Here is a 21,472-nt window from a genome sequence, read left to right as displayed (position 1 = left end):
CTGCCACGACTCAGAAATCCACAAAAAGTTTTATTTTTCAGTGCAGAACAGATCGTTTAGGAAGTGAGACTTGTTAGCGATGGAGCGCGCGTTAATTAACGTCGTTTTCGCAGAGAAATCTGGCGATGTGTGTACCGCAGGCTCCATAATGGCGGTCGGCTGGCGGGCTAAGCTACGTAGCGACTCCAGGCTACACCCGCGGAGGTTCTTTACCTTTAGGTAGCGTCCTGCATCACGGGCACCATTGAGCAGCGAGATCAGCCCAACTCCGCTGAGTTTCTGTGGGATCCGCCACAACGCAGCCACGGAGCAGCGATCGGGAAGAGCTTCACCTCTCGGGATCTTTCGGAGCTGAACGAAGAAGCCAGCTCTCTTCCCCCGTTTCCTCTTCCATGGTCTCCGGGGCAGGCCCACAGGTAACAAAGGGCCGACACCTGGGTTAACGCCAGGTTCCAGAGGGGGTGGAAAAGCGGGTCCGGTATCGGAGTTCTGGAGGTTGATCATCGCGGACCTAATCGACAATAGTAAGTCTCGACCATATGTTAGCAGGGAATCCGCACCAGATAGAGAAAAAACAATAAAAAACAACAACTAACCAAAACAGATCAGGAGCCTAGCAGACGCACAGACACTCATGGGCGCCAATTAAGCTTCTGCTCTTCTGCTGAGGAAAAAGGAGGTGGGTGAAAAGCCAGCAGCTCCACAGGGGAGCAACTATAAGACAACTCCATTACTTTAGGCACAAAAGCTGGATTGGGCCGCAGACACACTTTAGTGTAGCCAGGGGCCCACCGTAAACACGAGGGACTGACTGACCATGCCTGAATGTCACTCACTCTCTTTGCTGTAGTTAAAGCTAAGAGCAGCGCAGTTTTTAAAGAGAGAAATTTCAATCCAGCCCCATCTATAGGTTCAAAAGGATGATGACAGAGGGCCTCCAGAACTAGAGAGAAGTCACACAGTGGTACCAGTGGCCTAAAGACTGGTAGCTTACGGCGAGCACCCATCATGAAGCGACTCACTAATGGGTGTTGCCCCACCGGTTTGTCACCAAACCCCACATGGTATGCATAAATTGCAGCCAGATACACCTTAATAGTGGAGAAAGCTTTACCTTTGTCCATCAGACTCTACAAAAAACAGAGTACATCCACCACCGAACACTGAAATGGGATGACACGTTTCTCTTCACACCACACCTCAAAAACCCTCCATTTACAGCTGTAAAGAGAGCAAGTTGAGGGGGCCCTAGCGTTTTGAATGGTGTCAATGACACTTGGGGGCAGGCCTGCCACGCTCAGGTTCCACCTCTCACGGGCCAGGCCCACAGAGACAAGCGGTCTGGGTGAGGGTGATAAATCTCTCCCCTGGCTTGGGACAGGAGATTACTGCGGACAGGCAGGGGCCAGGGTTCGTCCCAAAGCATCTGGATTATTTAAGCCACCCATGGCTTGGATGGCCACAACTGAGCCACCAAGATCAAAGACAGGCCCTGTTCCCTCACTCTTATTAGAATGGAGGAAATCAGACTGAGAGGAGTAAACGCGTACAGCAGCACTCTTGGCCACTGGTGAGCCAATGCGTCAACTCACAGAGGCGCGTCCGCGTCTGTCAGGGAGAAGAAGAGTGGGCAGTGGGCGCTTTCCCACGAGGTGAAGAGATCTACGGTAACCTGACCGAATCTCAGCCATATTTGGTGCACCACCTTGGGGTGGAGTTTCCATTCTCCGTACAGAGGATTTCCTCTGGACAGAAGGTCTGCCCCTCTGTTCAAGCTGCCCGCCACATGTGTTGCGCGGACTGAGAGGAGTCTGGAGCTGCACCACACAATTATTTCCTTGGCCAGTGAGTGCAGCTGTAGGGTGAGTGTCCCGCCCTGACGGTTGATATAAGCTACCACTGTGGTGTTGTCTGTCTTCACTAAGACATGACGGTCCCTTAAGTAGGGCAGGAAGTGCTTTAAGGCCAGAAACACTGCTAGGAGTTCCAGCACATTTATGTGAACCTGTTTCAAACTGCGTGACCAAACGCTGTTCACTGCTCTCCCCATCAAGGTGGCCCCCCAACCTGTAAGAGACGCGTCCGTCGTCATGGTAACTCTGGACACCACCTCCCCCAGCGGAACCCCAGTTGTGAGAACTGTTCAGTCTCTCCAAGGCTGGAGAGCTGACATGCACGCCGGAGTTATCTTCACTCTGCGGTGGAGATGACGGCGGGAGCATAGTCTTAACAACCTCACCCACCACTGAACATCTCTCATCATAAGAAGCCCCAGTCGCACCACAGAAATCATTGACGCCATGAGGCCGAGAAGGCGCTGGCAAAGTCTGTACGACGCACGGTATCCTAACTGAAAACGTGCGACACACTGTGTGAAGGACGCAATCCTCTTCTGACAGCGAAACGCGATAAGAGAGAGAGTTTATCTGAAGACCCAGATATTCTGTGCATTGTCTGGGGAATAAACTGCTCTTTGTCCAGTTTATTTTCAATCCCAGGTCGGTCAGATGGCTCAACACCACCAGCGCGTCGCTGGCTGCTTGCTCCCGGGAGGGAGCGCAAATCAGATTATCGTCTATGTGAGAGAAAATTCTGATCTCGCGAGTCCTCAGTGAGGACAGCGCTGCCTCCACACACTTGGTGAAAACCCTCGATGCTAATGACAGCCCGAACGGGATGGTTTGAAACTCGTAGGCTGTGCCCCGATAGGCAAACCTGAGAAACTTCATGTGTAGAGGATAAATAGAGATGTGAAAATAGGCATCTGCGAGGTCAATCGTGACAAACCAATCTCCTGGGCAGATGGAACGGCAGAGTGTTTTGTGAGTCAACATTCTGAAAGTGTACTTGCATAAGTGTTTGTTTAACACATGCAGGTCGAGTATGGGACGGAGAGATTTCCCATCCTTCTGTGGAACAAGGAAGTAGAGCGAATAAAAACCCTGGTGGGCCTCGTCGCTCGGCACCATCCTGATCGCTTTTTTTGTTCAACAGTGAAGCAATTTCGTTTTCCAGGATATGCGCCGAATCCTCTCTTGCCACTGACGTTATTATCCCGTTGAAACAGGGAGGTTTTGAGGCAAACTGAAGCCTGGAACCCCAACAAACTGTCATCAGAACCCACGAGGGAACTGCGCATGCGCGCCACCTCTTGGCCCGCACCGAAAGCAAGCCGCTGTTGGGTGACGTCATCTCCGTCACCTGAGCAGCCTCGACTCGTCCCGTGGGAAGAGTGAGAGGGCCCTCTGCTGGGCGCAGAGGGACCTGATGGGGTTTGTTTATTATTTTTTGTGGGGAGCTGTCTGCCCTTGACTGAACGCCTGGCTGCAGAAAAGCCGTCTTTATTTTTAAATGACCCCCCTGAACATTTCTGCACACATCTGGGAACAAAGTGCTTGGTGACACTAACTGCATGCTCATGAAAAGTGTTTGGTGACACTGCGTTTTCTGCTCCACACACTCGCCACTCCTGCTGGACCGGGAACCACAGGAGTGTCTGAACCCTGAACACAGAGGTCTGTTTGTACCTCTGAAAACCTCCTCTTTTTCTGGAGAGGAGAAGCAAGAGCAGCTAGGATGACTTCTTCCTCTTGCCCTCGCTGGGGTGAGACGGGCGGTTCCTCGCGGCTGCTGCTGCAAAAGAGTGCTTCCCCCATGGGCGAGGGTTCTCCGCCTTGTTTGGCTGACCACCTGCCGATCGCTGTGGTCTAGCCCCACCCTGTTGACCCTTTGCCGCTGGGGCAGCTGCTGCAAACCCAGGCTTGGGTGCCTGAGGTGGCTGAGGGTTATGTTTACGAGGCAAGCAGAGATTGAGGGCCTCACCTTCCTGCTTCCTGCGGGTGCTTGTCTCAGTCATCTTCTCCAGGGCGGGCCAAAGAGACCTTTGACAGGGTCAAATGCTGCATCCATGACATCAGCTTTCTGGCTGTCACCTAGGCCTGACAAGTTTAGCCACAAGGCTCTCTCACCCGAAACCCATCACACGTCCACAGCCCTGGACTGCTCCTCTAGAAGAGTGCAGGATGAGATCATTCACCACACAGATTTCATCCCATAAAGCCGGGTTAGGCGCCCAAGAGTCCAGCTGACGACCCATTTCCTCCAGGATTTCTCCTTGATAAGCTGACATTAGAGTAACTGCATTGAGGGAACACACAGATTGGCCAGCATATGTGTGCATCCTCTGAAAAATGGATGCCGTGAGACGATCCGTTTTAGATGGGAGAGAGATGCTGGATGACGCTGACACGGATCTGCGGTTGGGGTGAAGGTGGTATGCCACTGAAGGCTCCACAGTTGGGGGTTCGGCCAGCCCCAATTCCCCCATCCCATGCACCTCCAGTTTGGAGTATCCCTTGGTGGGGAGTTTGCTTTTAAATGAGCTAGACCAGTAACACTTGGGTGGAGCGGAGGACAGTGGAAGCCTCATACAGGTCTCGTCCCACACCTTCTGTCCCTTGGGCTGCCGGCCACTGAATGTTGAGCTTTGCAGCTGCTCGCCTGCAAACCTCGTACACGTCGGTGTCCCCCTGTGATGCCACCCCAGTGCCGCTAGGTGGCCTAGAGTGTTGAGCCGGGAAGGTGGAATCCTCTTCCTCCTCGTCCATGTCCAAATAGAGGAGGTAATCACCCGCATCGAGCAGCCCACTGTCAACCAGTCCCTCGAACAGAAGTGGTAGCGGGGGCTCCTCCTCCATCATATCTGCCCAACTTGTGGAGGCTCGCGGCTGATGGTCGTCACCTGCATCACAGGTGTGGCCAAGCCGAGGCCTGGGTTCCGGCTGTTAGCCACTGCCACTCTAAGCCTCCTTTTTCTCTGGCATGGAGGAGCAGTGAGGGCATGTCTGCGGGTTAGCCAGCGATGCCTGGGCGTGAGCAGCACCCATGCACACTATGACAATAGGATGAGGGTCCCTGCCTGAAATAGAAGCCCCACATGACGCCGGGCACAGGCGGGATGCAGCCTCTTTAGCCTTTGGTTCCGACCCTTCCGTCTGGGTAGGGGTGGAAGCCATAGCTGAAAAACCGACTGGTCGTGACAGATTAGCCTGAAAAAGCGTTAGCAAGCTAGTTAGCAGGTGTAAGTCTGCAACTATAGCTATATTTTATATGTAGGACAACTCGTCGTGACACGTTAGCTGCAACAAAATAGCTCATTAGCGAGTAAATGCTAAATAAGAACAGGACAAGCTCGCAACAACGCGTTAGCTTGAGCCACACTCGCTAATACTACTCCGTCAATGACAACCGAGTAGCCGCGGGAGCAGTTCGCCGTGACGCGGTAATGGTTCCTAGCAAAGTGTGCCAAGTGACTTAGAAACACTTACTCAGCTCTAATCCAGACTGCATTGGGACTGCATTCGGCGACGGATCCTGATGGTACGCCTGGGAACAGTTAAGCAGCTGACCAAAGATAGCCTGAAAATCGCTGAGGGAGCAAAGTGTAGTTTCTCACGGGAAGAAAGCAAGAAAGCGAGAATGAGTAGGAGGGGTTGGTTGGCCGTGTATATACTGGGTGGGCGGAGCCTGGGCACGGCGCTACCAGTCTGTCAGGGACAGACGTGATGTCAATGGAGCTTCCGTAGTTGGTCACGCCAGGGCGATTCCCCGTAGTGAAACACCGAACAAAGATAGAAAAAGAACCCCGAAATAACAAACAAGATTGAAAAAAATTATAAAGGATAAAAGGGATAATAAATTAAAAGAATTAAAAGATTAAAAAAAAATAACGAGTAAAAACAAGGTCATGACTAAAAATATTTTAAAAAAACATACTAAAAGGTAAGCACATGTCAACAGGGAAGACACCACAGACTAAAACACTAACAGCCTGATCATTGATCAAAGTTAATGATAAAAATAGGCCTTCGGCACTGACTTGAACCGACACAGTGACGGGGCCTGTCGAACACTGAGGTGAAGAGCATTCCAAAGTTTGAGGGCAGCAAACACGTAGGCCCGCTCCCCACTGGATTTATATTTCATCTTTGGGTGCAAAAGAGCAGGTGATCTGCCGATCTTAGGCTTCTGGATGGTACATATGGCTTGAGCAGTTCTGACAGGGAAGCGGGAGCTGGACCATTTAGGGCATTGTAAACAATAGTTAAGACCTTAAACTGGATGCGGTATTCACAGTGGATGAATCAAAATATTGGTTTAAAAATGTAACAGCTCAGACGGTATACAATTATGAATGTTAAAATCACAGCTGAGGTCATGTCTGGTGTTACCATAGTGCACTAAAAACATCTACAAGAAGAACTGGACGGAAGGGCCCCACTTGGGTCAGACTAGACATACGAGTGTGTAAAGGAGAGACTCCAGATAGAAATGTGTTTGGAAGATGGAAGGACCCCATAAGAACATGACTGGAAACATGACGGTGTGTGTGGCATTATCTGGCCTTCCCCACCCAATAGGTTCACCTGACTACCATACAGCCACATGAGCATTGGTCCAGTTTAGTAGTAGAACAACACCACATACATGTCAGCACAGAAGGAGGTGTTTGAATGTACTCTTACCTGTGTGTAGGTCTCATCTGGGATTGGTCCATCATTAAGCATCTGAGGAACAGGGCTGGCCTCATTCTCTTCTGCTGCAGCAGGAGTCTGAAGGCCTTTCATCTGAAATATAGATAACAGACAAAAGACTCAGAACTATATGAAGAGACTTTCGAAGGCAAAAAAAGATCATCTAACTGTGAAACAGCAGCACAGAACGACAACTGAGAACATGGCGTGGCCTTCTGGACTACTGGTAATGAGCAGCTCTCATGACGATTCCAGGAGTTCACAGTGGATGAATCAAAAAATTAGTTTAAAACATGTAAAAGCTCAGACGGTATACAATTATGAATGTTAAAATCACAGCTGAGGTCATGTCTGGTGTTACCATAGTGCACTAAAAACATCTACAAGAAGAACTGGACGGAAGGGCCCCACTTGGGTCAGACTAGACACATACAAGTGTGTAAAGGAGAGACTCCAGATAGAAATGTGTTTGGAAGATGGAAGGACCCCATAAGAACATGACTGGAAACATGACGGTGTGTGTGGCATTACCTGGCCTTCCCCACCCAATAGGTTCACCTGACTACCATACAGCCACATGAGCATTGGTCCAGTTTAGTAGTAGAACAACACCACATACATGTCAGCACAGAAGAAGGTGTTTGAATGTACTCTTACCTGTGTGTAGGTCTCATCTGGGATTGGTCCATCATTAAGCATCTGAGGAACAGGGCTGGCCTCATTCTCTTCTGCTGCAGCAGGAGTCTGAAGGCCTTTCATCTGAAATATAGATAACAGACAAAAGACTCAGAACTATATGAAGAGACTTTCGAAGGCAAAAAAGATCATCTAACTGTGAAACAGCAGCACAGAACGACAACTGAGAACATGGCGTGGCCTTCTGGACTACTGGTAATGAGCAGCTCTCATGACAATTCCAGGAGTTCACAGTGGATGAATCAAAAAATTAGTTTAAAACATGTAAAAGCTCAGACGGTATACAATTATGAATGTTAAAATCACAGCAGAGGTCATGTCTGGTGTTACCATAGTGCACTAAAAACATCTACAAGAAGAACTGGACGGAAGGGCCCCACTTGGGTCAGACTAGACACATACGAGTGTGTAAAGGAGAGACTCCAGATAGAAATGTGTTTGGAAGATGGAAGGACCCCATAAGAACATGACTGGAAACATGACGGTGTGTGTGGCATTACCTGGCCTTCCCCACCCAATAGGTTCACCTGACTACCATACAGCCACATGAGCATTGGTCCATTTTAGTAGTAGAACAACACCACATACATGTCAGCACAGAAGAAGGTGTTTGAATGTACTCTTACCTGTGTGTAGGTCTCATCTGGGATTGGTCCATCATTAAGCATCTGAGGAACAGGGCTGGCCTCATTCTCTTCTGCTGCAGCAGGAGTCTGAAGGCCTTTCATCTGAAATATAGATAACAGATAAAAGACTCAGAACTATATGAAGAGACTTCCAAAGGCAAAAAAGATCATCTAACTGTGAAACAGCAGCACAGAACAACAACTGAGAACATGGCATGGCCTTCTGGACTACTGGTAATGAGCAGCTCTCATGACGATTCCAGGAGTTCACAGTGGATGAATCAAAAAATTAGTTTAAAACATGTAACAGCTCAGACGGTATACAATTATGAATGTTAAAATCACAGCAGAGGTCATGTCTGGTGTTACCATAGTGCACTAAAAACATCTACAAGAAGAACTGGACGGAAGGGCCCCACTTGGGTCAGACTAGACACATACGAGTGTGTAAAGGAGAGACTCCAGATAGAAATGTGTTTGGAAGATGGAAGGACCCCATAAGAACATGACTGGAAACATGACGGTGTGTGTGGCATTACCTGGCCTTCCCCACCCAATAGGTTCACCTGACTACCATACAGCCACATGAGCATTGGTCCAGTTTAGTAGTAGAACAACACCACATACATGTCAGCACAGAAGAAGGTGTTTGAATGTACTCTTACCTGTGTGTAGGTCTCATCTGGGATTGGTCCATCATTAAGCATCTGAGGAACAGGGCTGGCCTCATTCTCTTCTGCTGCAGCAGGAGTCTGAAGGCCTTTCATCTGAAATATAGATAACAGATAAAAGACTCAGAACTATATGAAGAGACTTCCAAAGGCAAAAAAGATCATCTAACTGTGAAACAGCAGCACAGAACAACAACTGAGAACATGGCATGGCCTTCTGGACTACTGGTAATGAGCAGCTCTCATGACGATTCCAGGAGTTCACAGTGGATGAATCAAAAAATTAGTTTAAAACATGTAAAAGCTCAGACGGTATACAATTATGAATGTTAAAATCACAGCAGAGGTCATGTCTGGTGTTACCATAGTGCACTAAAAACATCTACAAGAAGACCTGGACGGAAGGGCCCCACTTGGGTCAGACTAGACACATACGAGTGTGTAAAGGAGAGACTCCAGATAGAAATGTGTTTGGAAGATGGAAGGACCCCATAAGAACATGACTGGAAACATGACGGTGTGTGTGGCATTACCTGGCCTTCCCCACCCAATAGGTTCACCTGACTACCATACAGCCACATGAGCATTGGTCCAGTTTAGTAGTAGAACAACACCACATACATGTCAGCACAGAAGAAGGTGTTTGAATGTACTCTTACCTGTGTGTAGGTCTCATCTGGGATTGGTCCATCATTAAGCATCTGAGGAACAGGGCTGGCCTCATTCTCTTCTGCTGCAGCAGGAGTCTGAAGGCCTTTCATCTGAAATATAGATAACAGACAAAAGACTCAGAACTATATGAAGAGACTTTCGAAGGCAAAAAAGATCATCTAACTGTGAAACAGCAGCACAGAACGACAACTGAGAACATGGCGTGGCCTTCTGGACTACTGGTAATGAGCAGCTCTCATGACAATTCCAGGAGTTCACAGTGGATGAATCAAAAAATTAGTTTAAAACATGTAAAAGCTCAGACGGTATACAATTATGAATGTTAAAATCACAGCAGAGGTCATGTCTGGTGTTACCATAGTGCACTAAAAACATCTACAAGAAGAACTGGACGGAAGGGCCCCACTTGGGTCAGACTAGACATACGAGTGTGTAAAGGAGAGACTCCAGATAGAAATGTGTTTGGAAGATGGAAGGACCCCATAAGAACATGACTGGAAACATGACGGTGTGTGTGGCATTACCTGGCCTTCCCCACCCAATAGGTTCTCTTTTGCTGCTGCAGGAGCCTTGTTTTTTCCCACCTGGATTGTAGATGAATAAAACATATCACAGATCAAAGATGAAATGCATTTCCATAGACAACCAAGAGTAATATTGGAAGCATGGTTAATATTGGAGAAATAGCAACCAACTCACCTTACTGCGCCAAGGCCATTTTGAATCACCATAGTTGTAATAAATTTCAGCTCCTATTTCTATTTTCTTCAGAGAAAAAAGGCACAAATGTGGTTTGTTGTCAACTATGATTTTTTTCATAACGCAATTAGGATTTTTGTGGTTGTCATTGACCAATCTTCCGAGAGAGCCATCTTCTTCAGATGCATCCAGGCTGAAAAGTATTAAAAAAAATTGTAATAGTTTTACATTTTTTAACAGTTTTATTGAAATAATTGTTTTCAAAAGATTTTAATATTTGTGCTTTAATTAGTTTATCAAGTATTAAACCCTTGTTCCAGGGATAACTCGGAATTTCTCTAATCAATAAAAATCATCCATTTTTCCATGTTTACCATAAGCAATGGTTCTGCCACTTAAAGCCAAAGAGAAATTTGCTTTCAGTCTCTGAGTATCGTCTTGACTCGCATTCTTCCTTTGTGAGGAGTTTACCCCTGTACTCCAAGACGAAGTCCCCTGGTTCATTGGGGGGTGTGGCAAACACTCCTCTTCCTATAAAATATATAATAATTAAACATTTCATTCTGGGACTCAAAAGAGATACTACAGTATTTTAAAGTGAGGCTGAGGTTCTTGCGTCTAGTCGGTATATAACCTGCAGACAATGCTCAACATTCTCCTTGCAGGTAAACAGATTTTTGATCAGGCTTTCTGTGGCCAAAACATGTTTTTGATGCCAACCCATCCATATGAATGTATCACTGAGGTCCTGTCTATGCTCTGTTACTTTCCCTTAATCTGAGAGTGCTGTGTACCATTTGGTCCACGTAACACACCAGTGAAGTGTAACAACACAGATGCACCCTAACCCATGCAACTCAGACTTGACATAAACCGACAAACAGATGTAGATGGATCCCAGACTGGAAAATTACAGTGGGGCCACAGCAAGGCATGGAACTATATATTAAATAGCAATACAAAAAAGTATTCCTATTTGCAATATATGAGACAGAAAAGCAATATAACAAATGTATATACAACAAATAGATTGACTAGTTCAATAATGTATGGTGCAAATGAGCTTTAAGTTGCAGTAAACTAAAAATGCATTTAAATCTATTTTCACAAGTGCAATGACATTATGATTTACAAGTTTGTAATAATTGAGATTTGACACCCAGAGATTGTGAGGAAAAAATGTATGCAGAGGAAGAAATAGAGAAGAAAGTGCTATTTCAAGGTTCCTGCATCTTTTTTAAAAATCTAAATAAATGCTTTTTAAATACCTTAGGAGCTCAGTAAATGACACATAAGTCCTAACAGGCCAAGAGAAACAAGAAAAGAACTGAAATTCATTCATGTGAATTCTGACATCTACTTTTAATGTTTAATAATGCAATCCCTACTAACTTCACCCTTTCCTTGTCATTTTTGGATCAATACAGATGAAATTTGCCTTAAAGAGCAAACTGCAGCTTAGAGACAAACCAGAGGGAGAAATCATCAGCCAAAGCAGAGAGATTTATCTGTGGTGTCAGGAGGTTCTGTGGAGGAGCAGGTGTCTCTGTGAGTGAACGATGCTAGCTAGCTTGCTACAACTCGTGCGCTAACAAAATGCTACTGTCATGTAGAGCAGTGGTTCCCAAACTTATTTAGCCGCGCACCCCCTTCTATGTCCCGACCATGTTGACACACCCCCCAGCCCCACATCAGGGCATGGCTATATATATATATATATATATATATATATGTATATATATATATATATATATACACATATCAGACGTCACGCTAAACCAGGGGTCGGCAACCTGTTCCCATCAAAGAGCCATTATTACCCGTTTCCCACAGTAAAGAAAACACTGCAGCAGCTGCGGCGTTGTGGGCGGGGCCTACCCTCAGACAGCAGAGCGCTGCTAACAACAGGTGACAGCAGCCGGTACCGGTCGCTCGTGTACGTCAAAGTTATCTTTCATAAGAAGGTAATCAATAAAACAATTTATATAAAGTGGATCCAGAAGTTGTAGCCCGTCTCTGCCTACAATATTTTGATATTTTTCACCCTGTTGGTGGTTTTACTGAGCAGGTGCCACTTTTGTCATACGTTTCTTTTTAAAACATGTTTAGACTGTTCAGAATACAAATCCAGGCTCTGTCACGTTTGATTGTTGTAATTAAACTTTGTAGGTGGGGAAGTTCAGAAAAGGATCCGATCATTTTGTTTCTCCCTCATTTACAGTGACCGAGACAACGGCGCAGTGCGCCTGGCTCTGGTGTTAATCAAGTTAAATTTGTAACAATTTTCACAAGAAAACAGAACAGTTAAAAGCAGGGCTTGTGATGTGTTAACCGGACAGTTCCCGTATTTGACCGTTTATTTTTGATGGAGAAAGAATAGAAAGAATTACCCCGACGCATGCAGACGAACTGACACTTTATTCTAAGCAAATCGCAGATGTAGCTAAATCACTCAAGAAAAGATTTCCTTCTGAACATCTGAGCTGGACACCGCTCAGTCAGCGCATACATAAGGTGCACAGCGAGCTGAAGGTGTGGAGAGGGGCTTGGAGCACGTCGCAGAAACAGAGCGCATGTGGGAAGATTCCTTCCACTGAAGCGAGAGTTTTCAAAACCCGGTCTCTCAGAGAGACTTGTCACTTAGAAAATGTTCCCTGATGATGAAACTTTGGCTGAATTGTGCTTGTTCCTGTCTCCAATGTGGCGTCTGAGGAGAGTCCCAGAATCTCACATCGTCTTCAGCTCAGAAAGCGCCTATGTTTACGCACATGCGTGACGCGTCAACCCGGTCTCACAGTAAGACCGGGTTGGACCTGTTCAGGTTTACGCAGACAATCTTTACATTTAGAATTAGCTTACAGATGTAAAATTAATTCAGTAAAATACAAAGCATTTTATTTAAATATCCATTCATTATTTTACAAGCACAGAGAGCCGCATGGAAGAGCCGCATGCGGCTCCAGAGCCGCGGATTGCCGACCCCTGAGCTAGGGCATGTGCGGAGGACACACACACACACACACACACACAAGCAAAATATACTTGTTTTCAATTACGTTCATTGGGCCCACTTACTTTTTCTTAGGCCCACCCACAAATGAGTTTCTGGCTACGCTAATGGTGACTTTTGACAGACTTCTCTGAGCTCCGCAGCCATTACACTTTTCACCTCGCGCACCCCCTAGCGGCACCACACTTTGGGAATCCCTGGTGTAGACAATTAAAATATTATTGGTCAGTTAATATAATATTGATTCTTGGCAATGAGCATTTGTCAGCTGTTTAATACTTGCTAATATCCATTCACGTAATGTAGCTTAGCGCTTTAGAGAGAGGGAGAGACGCATGTCATCTTATCCAGAGCACAACCCAGAAACCAGCTTCCCTAGCCCGCTAGCATCTTTTAAAAGCTTTGCATCCTCTTCTTGAGGTTAGGAGCACAAGTTCCTAGCCAGTTCTGACCTAGAAACCAGCATCCCCGCCTCGCTAGGAATTTTTGAAAGCTCTATCCTCTTCTAGAGCTCCAATGCTGATCTGGGTAGGAGCCATCAAATATTTTTCAAAACTCCACCAAGTGGCTCTGGAGGATAAGAGGCATGTTGAACTCCCGTCACATCACTGGGATTGTAATCCTCTGGTCTGGTGTGGAGCAGAAACGACCGTGTTTTCAGCTGCACAAAATGCACCAGAAAAGGAAGAAGGTGCTGTTCATCTACAGACTACTGGAGTCTGTAGATCCTCCACACAATAGTTTACCATTTTTTTTCGAAAAATCAATGGTTCCACTTATATTACATTATCTATGTGAACTCTCCAAGATTATTTAGAGCTGAGAGGCGCAGAGCTCTGATCGTTGATGCACTCCAGACAGATGCATCCTGAGCACAGCCACAGCTACATTCTCAAAGTGTCGCCATCTCAAAAACAAATTTAACACATAATCGTTCATGTCGGCTCATATCCCTTCATGTTTTCTGTCTTTTATTTGTGCCTGATGCATTTTGCTGCTGTGGAGCAGAGCGCATCACCTGTTTCATTCTGCTGTGACTTCACCTCACTGATGCGGTCTGTGCGTAGCACACACTCCTCTATATTTGCGGTCGGTAGATCTTTTAGAACTGCAGTTCAAAGGTAACTCATAAGGTGAATATATATGAAGCCAGATAGCAGTTTTTCTTTAGGATTGAGATGAGATGAAGGAAGATGATAAACAGACAGGACAGAAAAATAGTCAAATAAAAATAAGTTCCTTTTTGTACCTGCTGGTAGCAACAAACAGACACCATTTAAGGTAATCAGAAGTCAGCAACAGAAAATTAAATCATTCTTTCAATGTTTAGAGCAGCATGAACTCTGAGAGGCTGCAGGCGCATCAGTGAGTTTGCAGTAAAGATGAAAAAACTACCGTTGTTAAAAGAAATGTGTTTAACTTTGAAAATGTGGGCGCAATTTTAATTACTTGTCAACTTGTCAACTGCTTTGCTTTTGAAAAACACAAGTTGTGTCAAGAAATTTTCGCAAATTACCTTTGTAACCGTCAATGTATCTCGACATAAACCCAACCTTGTCAGTACAGGACAGGATGTGTGTCTTTGCATCATCTATAGGCTTTTTCCTCCTCTTTCTTGTGGACATAATGGCTCTGTGAAAATAATCGTAATTAGTACTTAGTCAAGGCAAATCTCACAGAAAGGTTTTTGAAAAATAGCAAGAGAAAAATAAAATCTAGAACATTCATACAAACACACATACAGCAGCTGTGCATTGAGCTTTGCTATTGCATGATGCACATTGTTTAACATCAAACACAGGATAATGAAATATACAAATTCTGAAATGTGTACACTGAGAGCTGACCGAGCCTGTTGAAGCCAAGAAGTTAGTTTGTTATATAATAACCAAGCTGTGCTGCAAAGCCACTCAGTCACTAATCTAAACTAGGGCTGTCAAACTTCTGGTACAACAACATCACTGACACATGCAGCATTTTCAACCTGGACCTTATTTTTTTTTAGCCTGGCCAGCCAGACTCACTCTGTTCAATTCTGCACAGAGCGAGTCTGGCTGGCCAGGCTAACTTTTTTAACAAATATTACGTTAATTTACTCACCCAGACAAGTGTGGACCTACTTGGCGTAGTTCAGGAGGAGTTTTAATCAGGTTGCTATCACTGTATATCCATATAATGGGAGCCTATCAGGGCAGGATATTATAAGATTATCTGCCCCAAAACTCCTTCATTTAACAATGTTTTGTTGAGAATAGTTAAAAAAAATTCCTCTGTGAGTTCAGCACGTCTCAAAGGTGCTAACATATTAGCTTCTGGAGTTTTACAGGCTTTTAATGCAACCGATTCCAACTGAGATTTCAATAACGTTGCAGCCCTCCGCCATTACGGCTGTAGTCCGCGTAGGTTGCTGAAAGAGTCTGTAGAAGCTGAATTTAGTCCAATTGGTCATTCGATTATTGCAATTTGGAAACACGCAAACCCGAACTACACTGATGTCAACAGCAGCAAGTTCTGTCAAACCGACCGTTGCAGAGCACAGAGTTAAAGTGCTGGCCGGACTACAACCAAGATGGCGACTGGCCGTGACGCTGTTTTAATCGCACAATATTGTTGTATTTTTGCCTTGAAATCACCCCAAACCGAACAAATAAACACTTACGAGATTTTCTGAACTCCGATGGGAGTAGTGTTAACGTTTAATAAGAACACTTGGTTAAATGAAGGAGTTTGAGGGCAGATAATGCAGCAACAACTCCTGCAGTTTTGCTCCCATTGGCATTATATGGATATAAGCTGATGGCGACTCGATAAAAAAACTCCTTCTGAGCGGCTCCAAATAACTCCAAACTTGTCTGGGTGAGTAAACAACGAACTATTTATAATATTATGTTGCTAAAGTTAGCCACATGGCAGCCAGCTTAAATACATCCCAACAGAACGCCAAAATATAAACTCTTCTGAACCATGCCTAGCTTACCTGCTGCATGCAGAGGTCGGTAAATGTAAAAATATTCAAAATAATCCAATCACTCCGTCGTCTTTTTGTCTTCAATCCGTGTTGTTTTCTTCTTGTTGTGTACTTCCGGTAGTTTTCCTCAGTGCAGCAATGTCATTGGCCAAAGGTTTCAGACTCCCGCGGTGTGTATAAGATTTTGCGGGAAGTGTATATCCTGACTTCCGGTTACGGTCGGCTGCAGGATACACACCTTTACACACTTGCCCACTTTTTGCTACCTTAGGGGACAATTTTTTGACATGAAAAAAAAAGCAATGGTAGCATCAGGGGAGGCTGCTGAGCTCATTTTAATTGAAATCGGAGTGGGGTCCACCATTTTGGGCCCCACTTGGATTTTGGACCTCCTTAGGTGGGTGTGCTCCCACCCATGGGAACCCACACCGAGAGAAATGTTAGGACACACACACACACACACACACACACACACACACACACACACACACACACACACACACACACACACAGGCCCTTGCGTGCAAACCCCGGTCAGGCCTGCAGTGTACACATTGGAGACATGATGTTCTTTCAAACCCCGGTCAGGCCTGCAGTGTACACATCAGAGACATGATGTTCTTTAACAGAACTGAGGTTGTTCATCACTAAATGACTTTTACAGGAATATTGTTATTATACTATTCAACAGGTTGATCATAATAATGTGTATTAAACCCACAACCTAGCACTGAGGACAGAGGGACTTTATTTAAATTAGTACTTAATGGAAACGATACATAATGATACATAAGAGCCATGTCATACATTCAGCCTAGGAATAGTAGCATTGTGCACTATTAAAAATATACACATAAATTGCTCGAATCCCATTGTTGCAAAGTAAAACTCTAATAAAACTCTAGTCTGACATCAACAGAGAAGACATAGTGTATGTACTACAAATACAGCATTAGGATTTCGAGTGGACCGTGCACCTTGTGAACCATCAGAGGCTTATGACGCAACATATCTTCCAGTTGCTATTAGACAAGTTATAATTCTCGACCATTTTTCGGAACTGGTTTCTTGGGTCCGTGAGTAAATGCCAAATGAGATGATAGTCCTTAAGTAAGTTCCTGGCGATCCCATGTCACGCTCTTGCCCATCAGCCGGTGAACGCTGAGACGGAACTCGATGAGAGCGATGTATTTTTTAAGTGCTCCGAATGTACTTCTAACAAGCGTGCGATTCACTTCGTGAGTAAACCGCAGCTGCAGCTGATTCAAACAGTCGAGCCAACTTTCTACATCACAATATGCGTTTTGTAGTTAGTCGAGTTACCTTTTGTGTGGCGCATGCACGGGTCGTTAGCATCCAGCTCCCAGCTTAGAGAGTCCTGTATTGACACAGACGTCAATACATCTCGATGTCATGCAACACACAAAGTCTGTCGCATACAGGTGGGTTAACACATGTACGATACCTTTTTTTTTGGCGCATGCACGGGTCGTTAGCGTCCAGCTCCCGGCTTATAGAGAGTCCTGTATTGACGCAGACGTAAATACATCTCGTTGTCATGCAACACACAAATTCTGTCGCATACAGGTGGGTTAACACACATGTACGAAGTGTGCGATGGCGCGCCCGTTTACAATGGGGCACGACGATGATCATTGTTAACCAAACTCTTGTTTCTCACGACAGGTGGTAGCGTTGTCTCCTGCACCTGGTCTTCGTGCACAGAGGGTGTTGTAATGTGCTCGTCATAGTCGCGATCGTTGTCACTCGAATCCGTTGTTCTCACGACAGGTGGTAGCGTTGTCTCCTGCATGTTGTCTTCGCTTGCGGCAAGCGTTGTGCTGTGCTCGTTATAATGGTTGTCTTCGTACAAAGGGGGTGTTGAATACTCCTTCGCGAGTAGTCTAGGAGGTGGTGTGATGGGACGTATCTCAGAGGCGTTATGTGAGCGTACCACCATGGCCTGAGCAACTGCGACTACTGAGAGTACACCCAGTACAGACAGCGAGATCATTTTTTTTCTTGGGTGTGTACGTGTGGGTACAGCCGCTTTAATGGCAATGAGAGCAAGTGGTCAAATGTATTTATAGGTCACTAGCAGAAACTAAGGCACGTGGTCAGAGTCATAACCACCGTAGCTCTTGTCATAATTTAATATACATAGAAATCAGAAACGGGCATGTCAGGATAGACTTCGCGAGTGATAATGCGGCCAGTATCTGTGTGCGCTTGAGAGCACCTTGTTGTTCTACTGTGGTGCCCACGCCGCCGGGTCTGTAAATGTCATCGACCTTCTTTATATACGCATATGCTAAAGACCGTATATTCTCTATGGATTTGAACACGTCCTTTGTTTCGCGTAACGCTTGAGCTGTCTCGAGTGTGATGTTGTGAGTGTACGCCAGTGTTTCGCGTGCACCGAGGTCCGAAAGGGCGTGCGCTACAACTATTAACCTTGGTTTGGGAGTGTGGCGAAACGCTCGCTCCGCTGTAATGGGCAGATGCAATGTTATCACCTGGTACGTTTCGTTAGTCGGGTCGTAACACACCGGTCCGTCACACGGACCGTCACATTGTATGGGGCACAGTAAGGACAACACGCCGCCGACCGTGACTTCGCACTCGACCGCGGTGGTGTTGTCGATTTGCAAAGGATCACATACGCCTCTCCAGTCGCAATGAGGCACATTGTAGTCGACACGACCGTCGGTCACCATAGCTTTCGTCAGCCAACACACTCGATTGCCCTTCGAAACATCGGCGATCAACGTGAGCGTAGAGGTCGTTGTCGCTTTACTGTACGCCAGGATATCCGTGTGTGAGTGCACGCTTGACGTCGATTGACAACCGGTCATGTCAGACCTGATCAGACCTTCCGAACACATGACCATTAGTTGTTGTGCGGCCGAGAGTATCGCGATCATACCGTTGAGATGTGTAGAAAGCGCGTACACGCCAGCCTTCCACGTTTCCAAAGTTTCCAGCAGTCTAGAGGGACTTGTCTTAGCGCGCACAGCTGTGCTGAATTTGCGTTGGGTAGACACAACAGCTTCGACCTCGCTTAGGATCTTGTGGGCTCATGTACTCGTGGTAGGCCAAGACGTGTATAGTCGAGCGCGGTGATGCCCCGACCACTTGACCCGGTTTTGTTGTGGCGATATGCGTGTCCAGTAACGCGGCAAAGTCTACGTGTCTAGCGTGTATTGATTTTACAGCTCGCTCATACCCCAACAGTACGGTCCGTAGAAGTTCGTTCACTTGTTTCCATGCGCTCGTGGAACACAGGACATCGCAACCTCTGTGATACTCAAGTAAAGCGTCACACACCAGCTGCTTGCACGTTGGAAATACAATCGGTAGTAACTTCTTACTCCACTCTATGTTGAACTCGTATAGTATGTATATGGGCGGTTGAGGCGGTTTGCGCATTTTCTATCTACCCTCCGCTAATATGACTCTGTGGTCTGTCTCCTGAGATGGTGCGGTTGGAACTTGCGAGAGTGCACTATGGACGGTCGGCGTTTCCATTTCATCAACTGTGCCATTTTCAGCCACTGGCAAACGGCCGTCGACGGTCGATGCGAGACACCAACATAACGTTAGACCGCGACCCTCATGCCAGTTTTCTGTAGTACTGGTTGTAGTTTCTGGTGCACACTCGATACGCCATTACGATCACAATTACGTTGATTAATAAATCCAGTGTTGTAGCGACTGCAGCCAGCGCCGTCGCGCAACTCGTGTCGGTGTTATCCCTCGATACTTTCGTTGGTATTCAAGCGTATGCAGAATCGACGGATCTGGTGAAGTTGCTTGTCACTAGCTTGCGCACGTTTGATATGGCACTTTGCGCGAGACTCACACAACCTGCAGTGGCGACCGTCGCGTCAGTGCAAAGTTTTTCCGATATATCGCTCGCAACATCGTTTGTCATTTGCTGTACACTGCGCACACTGGCCGCGAGGTCGCGGAGAGGGTCTTCGTTATGAGCTACTCTGGTAGCGCCTTGGTTGATGAGGACGATCATCTTTAGCAATAGTTCATCTCAAAGCGCAACGATGGTGAGGGCGACGGGTTGGCCGGTTCCGCCTTCAGGCCACTCGGTTGCCGCTAGATTGCCCAATGCCACACACGCAGACGAACCCTGTACACACTCAATGACCCGTGTACGATCGTTGATTTCTGGTAGTACGTTTGCTAGGTCTACGTGCTTCCACGGATCGGGCGTGGGCACGCGCTTGTTTTTAGAGGCGTTTTCGCGCAGCCTCTACCCTGCACGACCGCTCGTGGCCGCACTAGCTATATTTATCTTTATTTGTCACACACACACACACACACACACACACACACACACACACACACACACACACACACACAGGCCCTTGCGTGCAAACCCCGGTCAGGCCTGCAGTGTACACATCAGAGACATGATGTTCTTTCAAACCCCGGTCAGGCCTGCAGTGTACACATCAGAGACATGATGTTCTTTCACAGAACTGAGGTTGTTCATCACTAAATGACTTTTACAGGAATTTTGTTATTATACTATTCAACAGGTTGATCATAATAATGTGTATTAAACCCACAACCTACCACTGAGGACAGAGGGACTTTATTTAAATTAGTACTTAATGGAAACGATACATAATGATACATAAGAGCCATGTCATACATTCAGCCTAGGAATAGTAGCATTGTGCACTATTAAAAATATACACATAAATTGCTCGAATCCCATTGTTGCAAAGTAAAACTCTAATAAAACTCTAGTCTGACATCAACAGAGAAGACATAGTGTATGTACTACAAATACAGCATTAGGATTTCGAGTGGACCGTGCACCTTGTGAACCATCAGAGGCTTATGACGCAACATATCTTCCAGTTGCTATTAGACAAGTTATAATTCTCGACCATTTTTCGGAACTGGTTTCTTGGGTCCGTGAGTGAATGCCAAATGAGATGATAGTCCTTAAGTAAGTTCCTGGCTATCCCATGTCACGCTCTTGCCCATCAGCCGGTGAACGCTGAGACGGAACTCGATGAGAGCGATGTATTTTTTAAGTGCTCCGAATGTACTTCTAACAAGCGTGCGATTCACTTCGTGAGTAAACCGCAGCTGCAGCTGATTCAAACAGTCGAGCCAACTTTCTACATCACAATATGCGTTTTGTAGTTAGTCGAGTTACCTTTTGTGTGGCGCATGCACGGGTCGTTAGCGTCCAGCTCCCAGCTTAGAGAGTCCTGCATTGACACAGACGTCAATACATCTCGATGTCATGCAACACACAAAGTCTGTCGCATACAGGTGGGTTAACACATGTACGATACCTTTTTTTTTGGCACATGCACGGGTCGTTAGCGTCCAGCTCCCGGCTTATAGAGAGTCCTGTATTGACGCAGACGTCAATACATCTCGATGTCATGCAACACACAAATTCTGTCGCATACAGGTGGGTTAACACACATGTACGATGTGTGCGATGGCGCGCCCGTTTACAATGGGACACGACGATGATCATTATTAACCAAATTCTTGTTTCTCACGACAGGTGGTAGCGTTGTCTCCTGCACCTGGTCTTCGTGCACAGAGGGTGT

At 46.1% G+C, this 21,472-nt stretch overlaps 1 protein-coding gene across 4 annotated transcripts in view; it reads right to left on the bottom strand.

The window, feature by feature from the left end:
• Positions 1–16,019, bottom strand: part of LOC129163436 (uncharacterized) — a 30,467-nt gene extending 14,448 nt beyond the window's left edge. For 2 of the 4 annotated variants that reach the window (XM_070554698.1, XM_070554702.1), the window contains exons 1-10: positions 15,885–16,019; positions 14,424–14,539; positions 10,272–10,428; positions 9,898–10,090; positions 9,723–9,782; positions 9,186–9,287; positions 8,521–8,622; positions 7,856–7,957; positions 7,191–7,292; positions 6,525–6,626 (exon numbers count right to left, since the gene is read on the bottom strand). In XM_070554698.1, coding sequence (XP_070410799.1) covers positions 6,525–6,626; positions 7,191–7,292; positions 7,856–7,957; positions 8,521–8,622; positions 9,186–9,287; positions 9,723–9,782; positions 9,898–10,090; positions 10,272–10,428; positions 14,424–14,532 — 1,029 coding nt within the window. In that variant the 5' untranslated portion in view covers positions 14,533–14,539; positions 15,885–16,019. Of the gene's footprint in view, positions 1–6,524; positions 6,627–7,190; positions 7,293–7,855; positions 7,958–8,520; positions 8,623–9,185; positions 9,288–9,722; positions 9,783–9,897; positions 10,091–10,271; positions 10,429–14,423; positions 14,673–15,007; positions 15,122–15,884 lie in introns of those variants that run through there. The other 2 variants (XM_070554701.1, XM_070554700.1) reach the window with 2 other exon arrangements.
• Positions 16,020–21,472: the final 5,453 nt, after the last annotated feature.

This window comes from Nothobranchius furzeri, chromosome 9 (assembly GCF_043380555.1).
Source record: "Nothobranchius furzeri strain GRZ-AD chromosome 9, NfurGRZ-RIMD1, whole genome shotgun sequence".
NCBI classification, from domain to species: domain Eukaryota; kingdom Metazoa; phylum Chordata; class Actinopteri; order Cyprinodontiformes; family Nothobranchiidae; genus Nothobranchius; species Nothobranchius furzeri.
The sequence above is the reverse complement of the archived record's forward strand: the minus strand, read 5'-3'. Positions and strand labels throughout refer to the sequence as shown.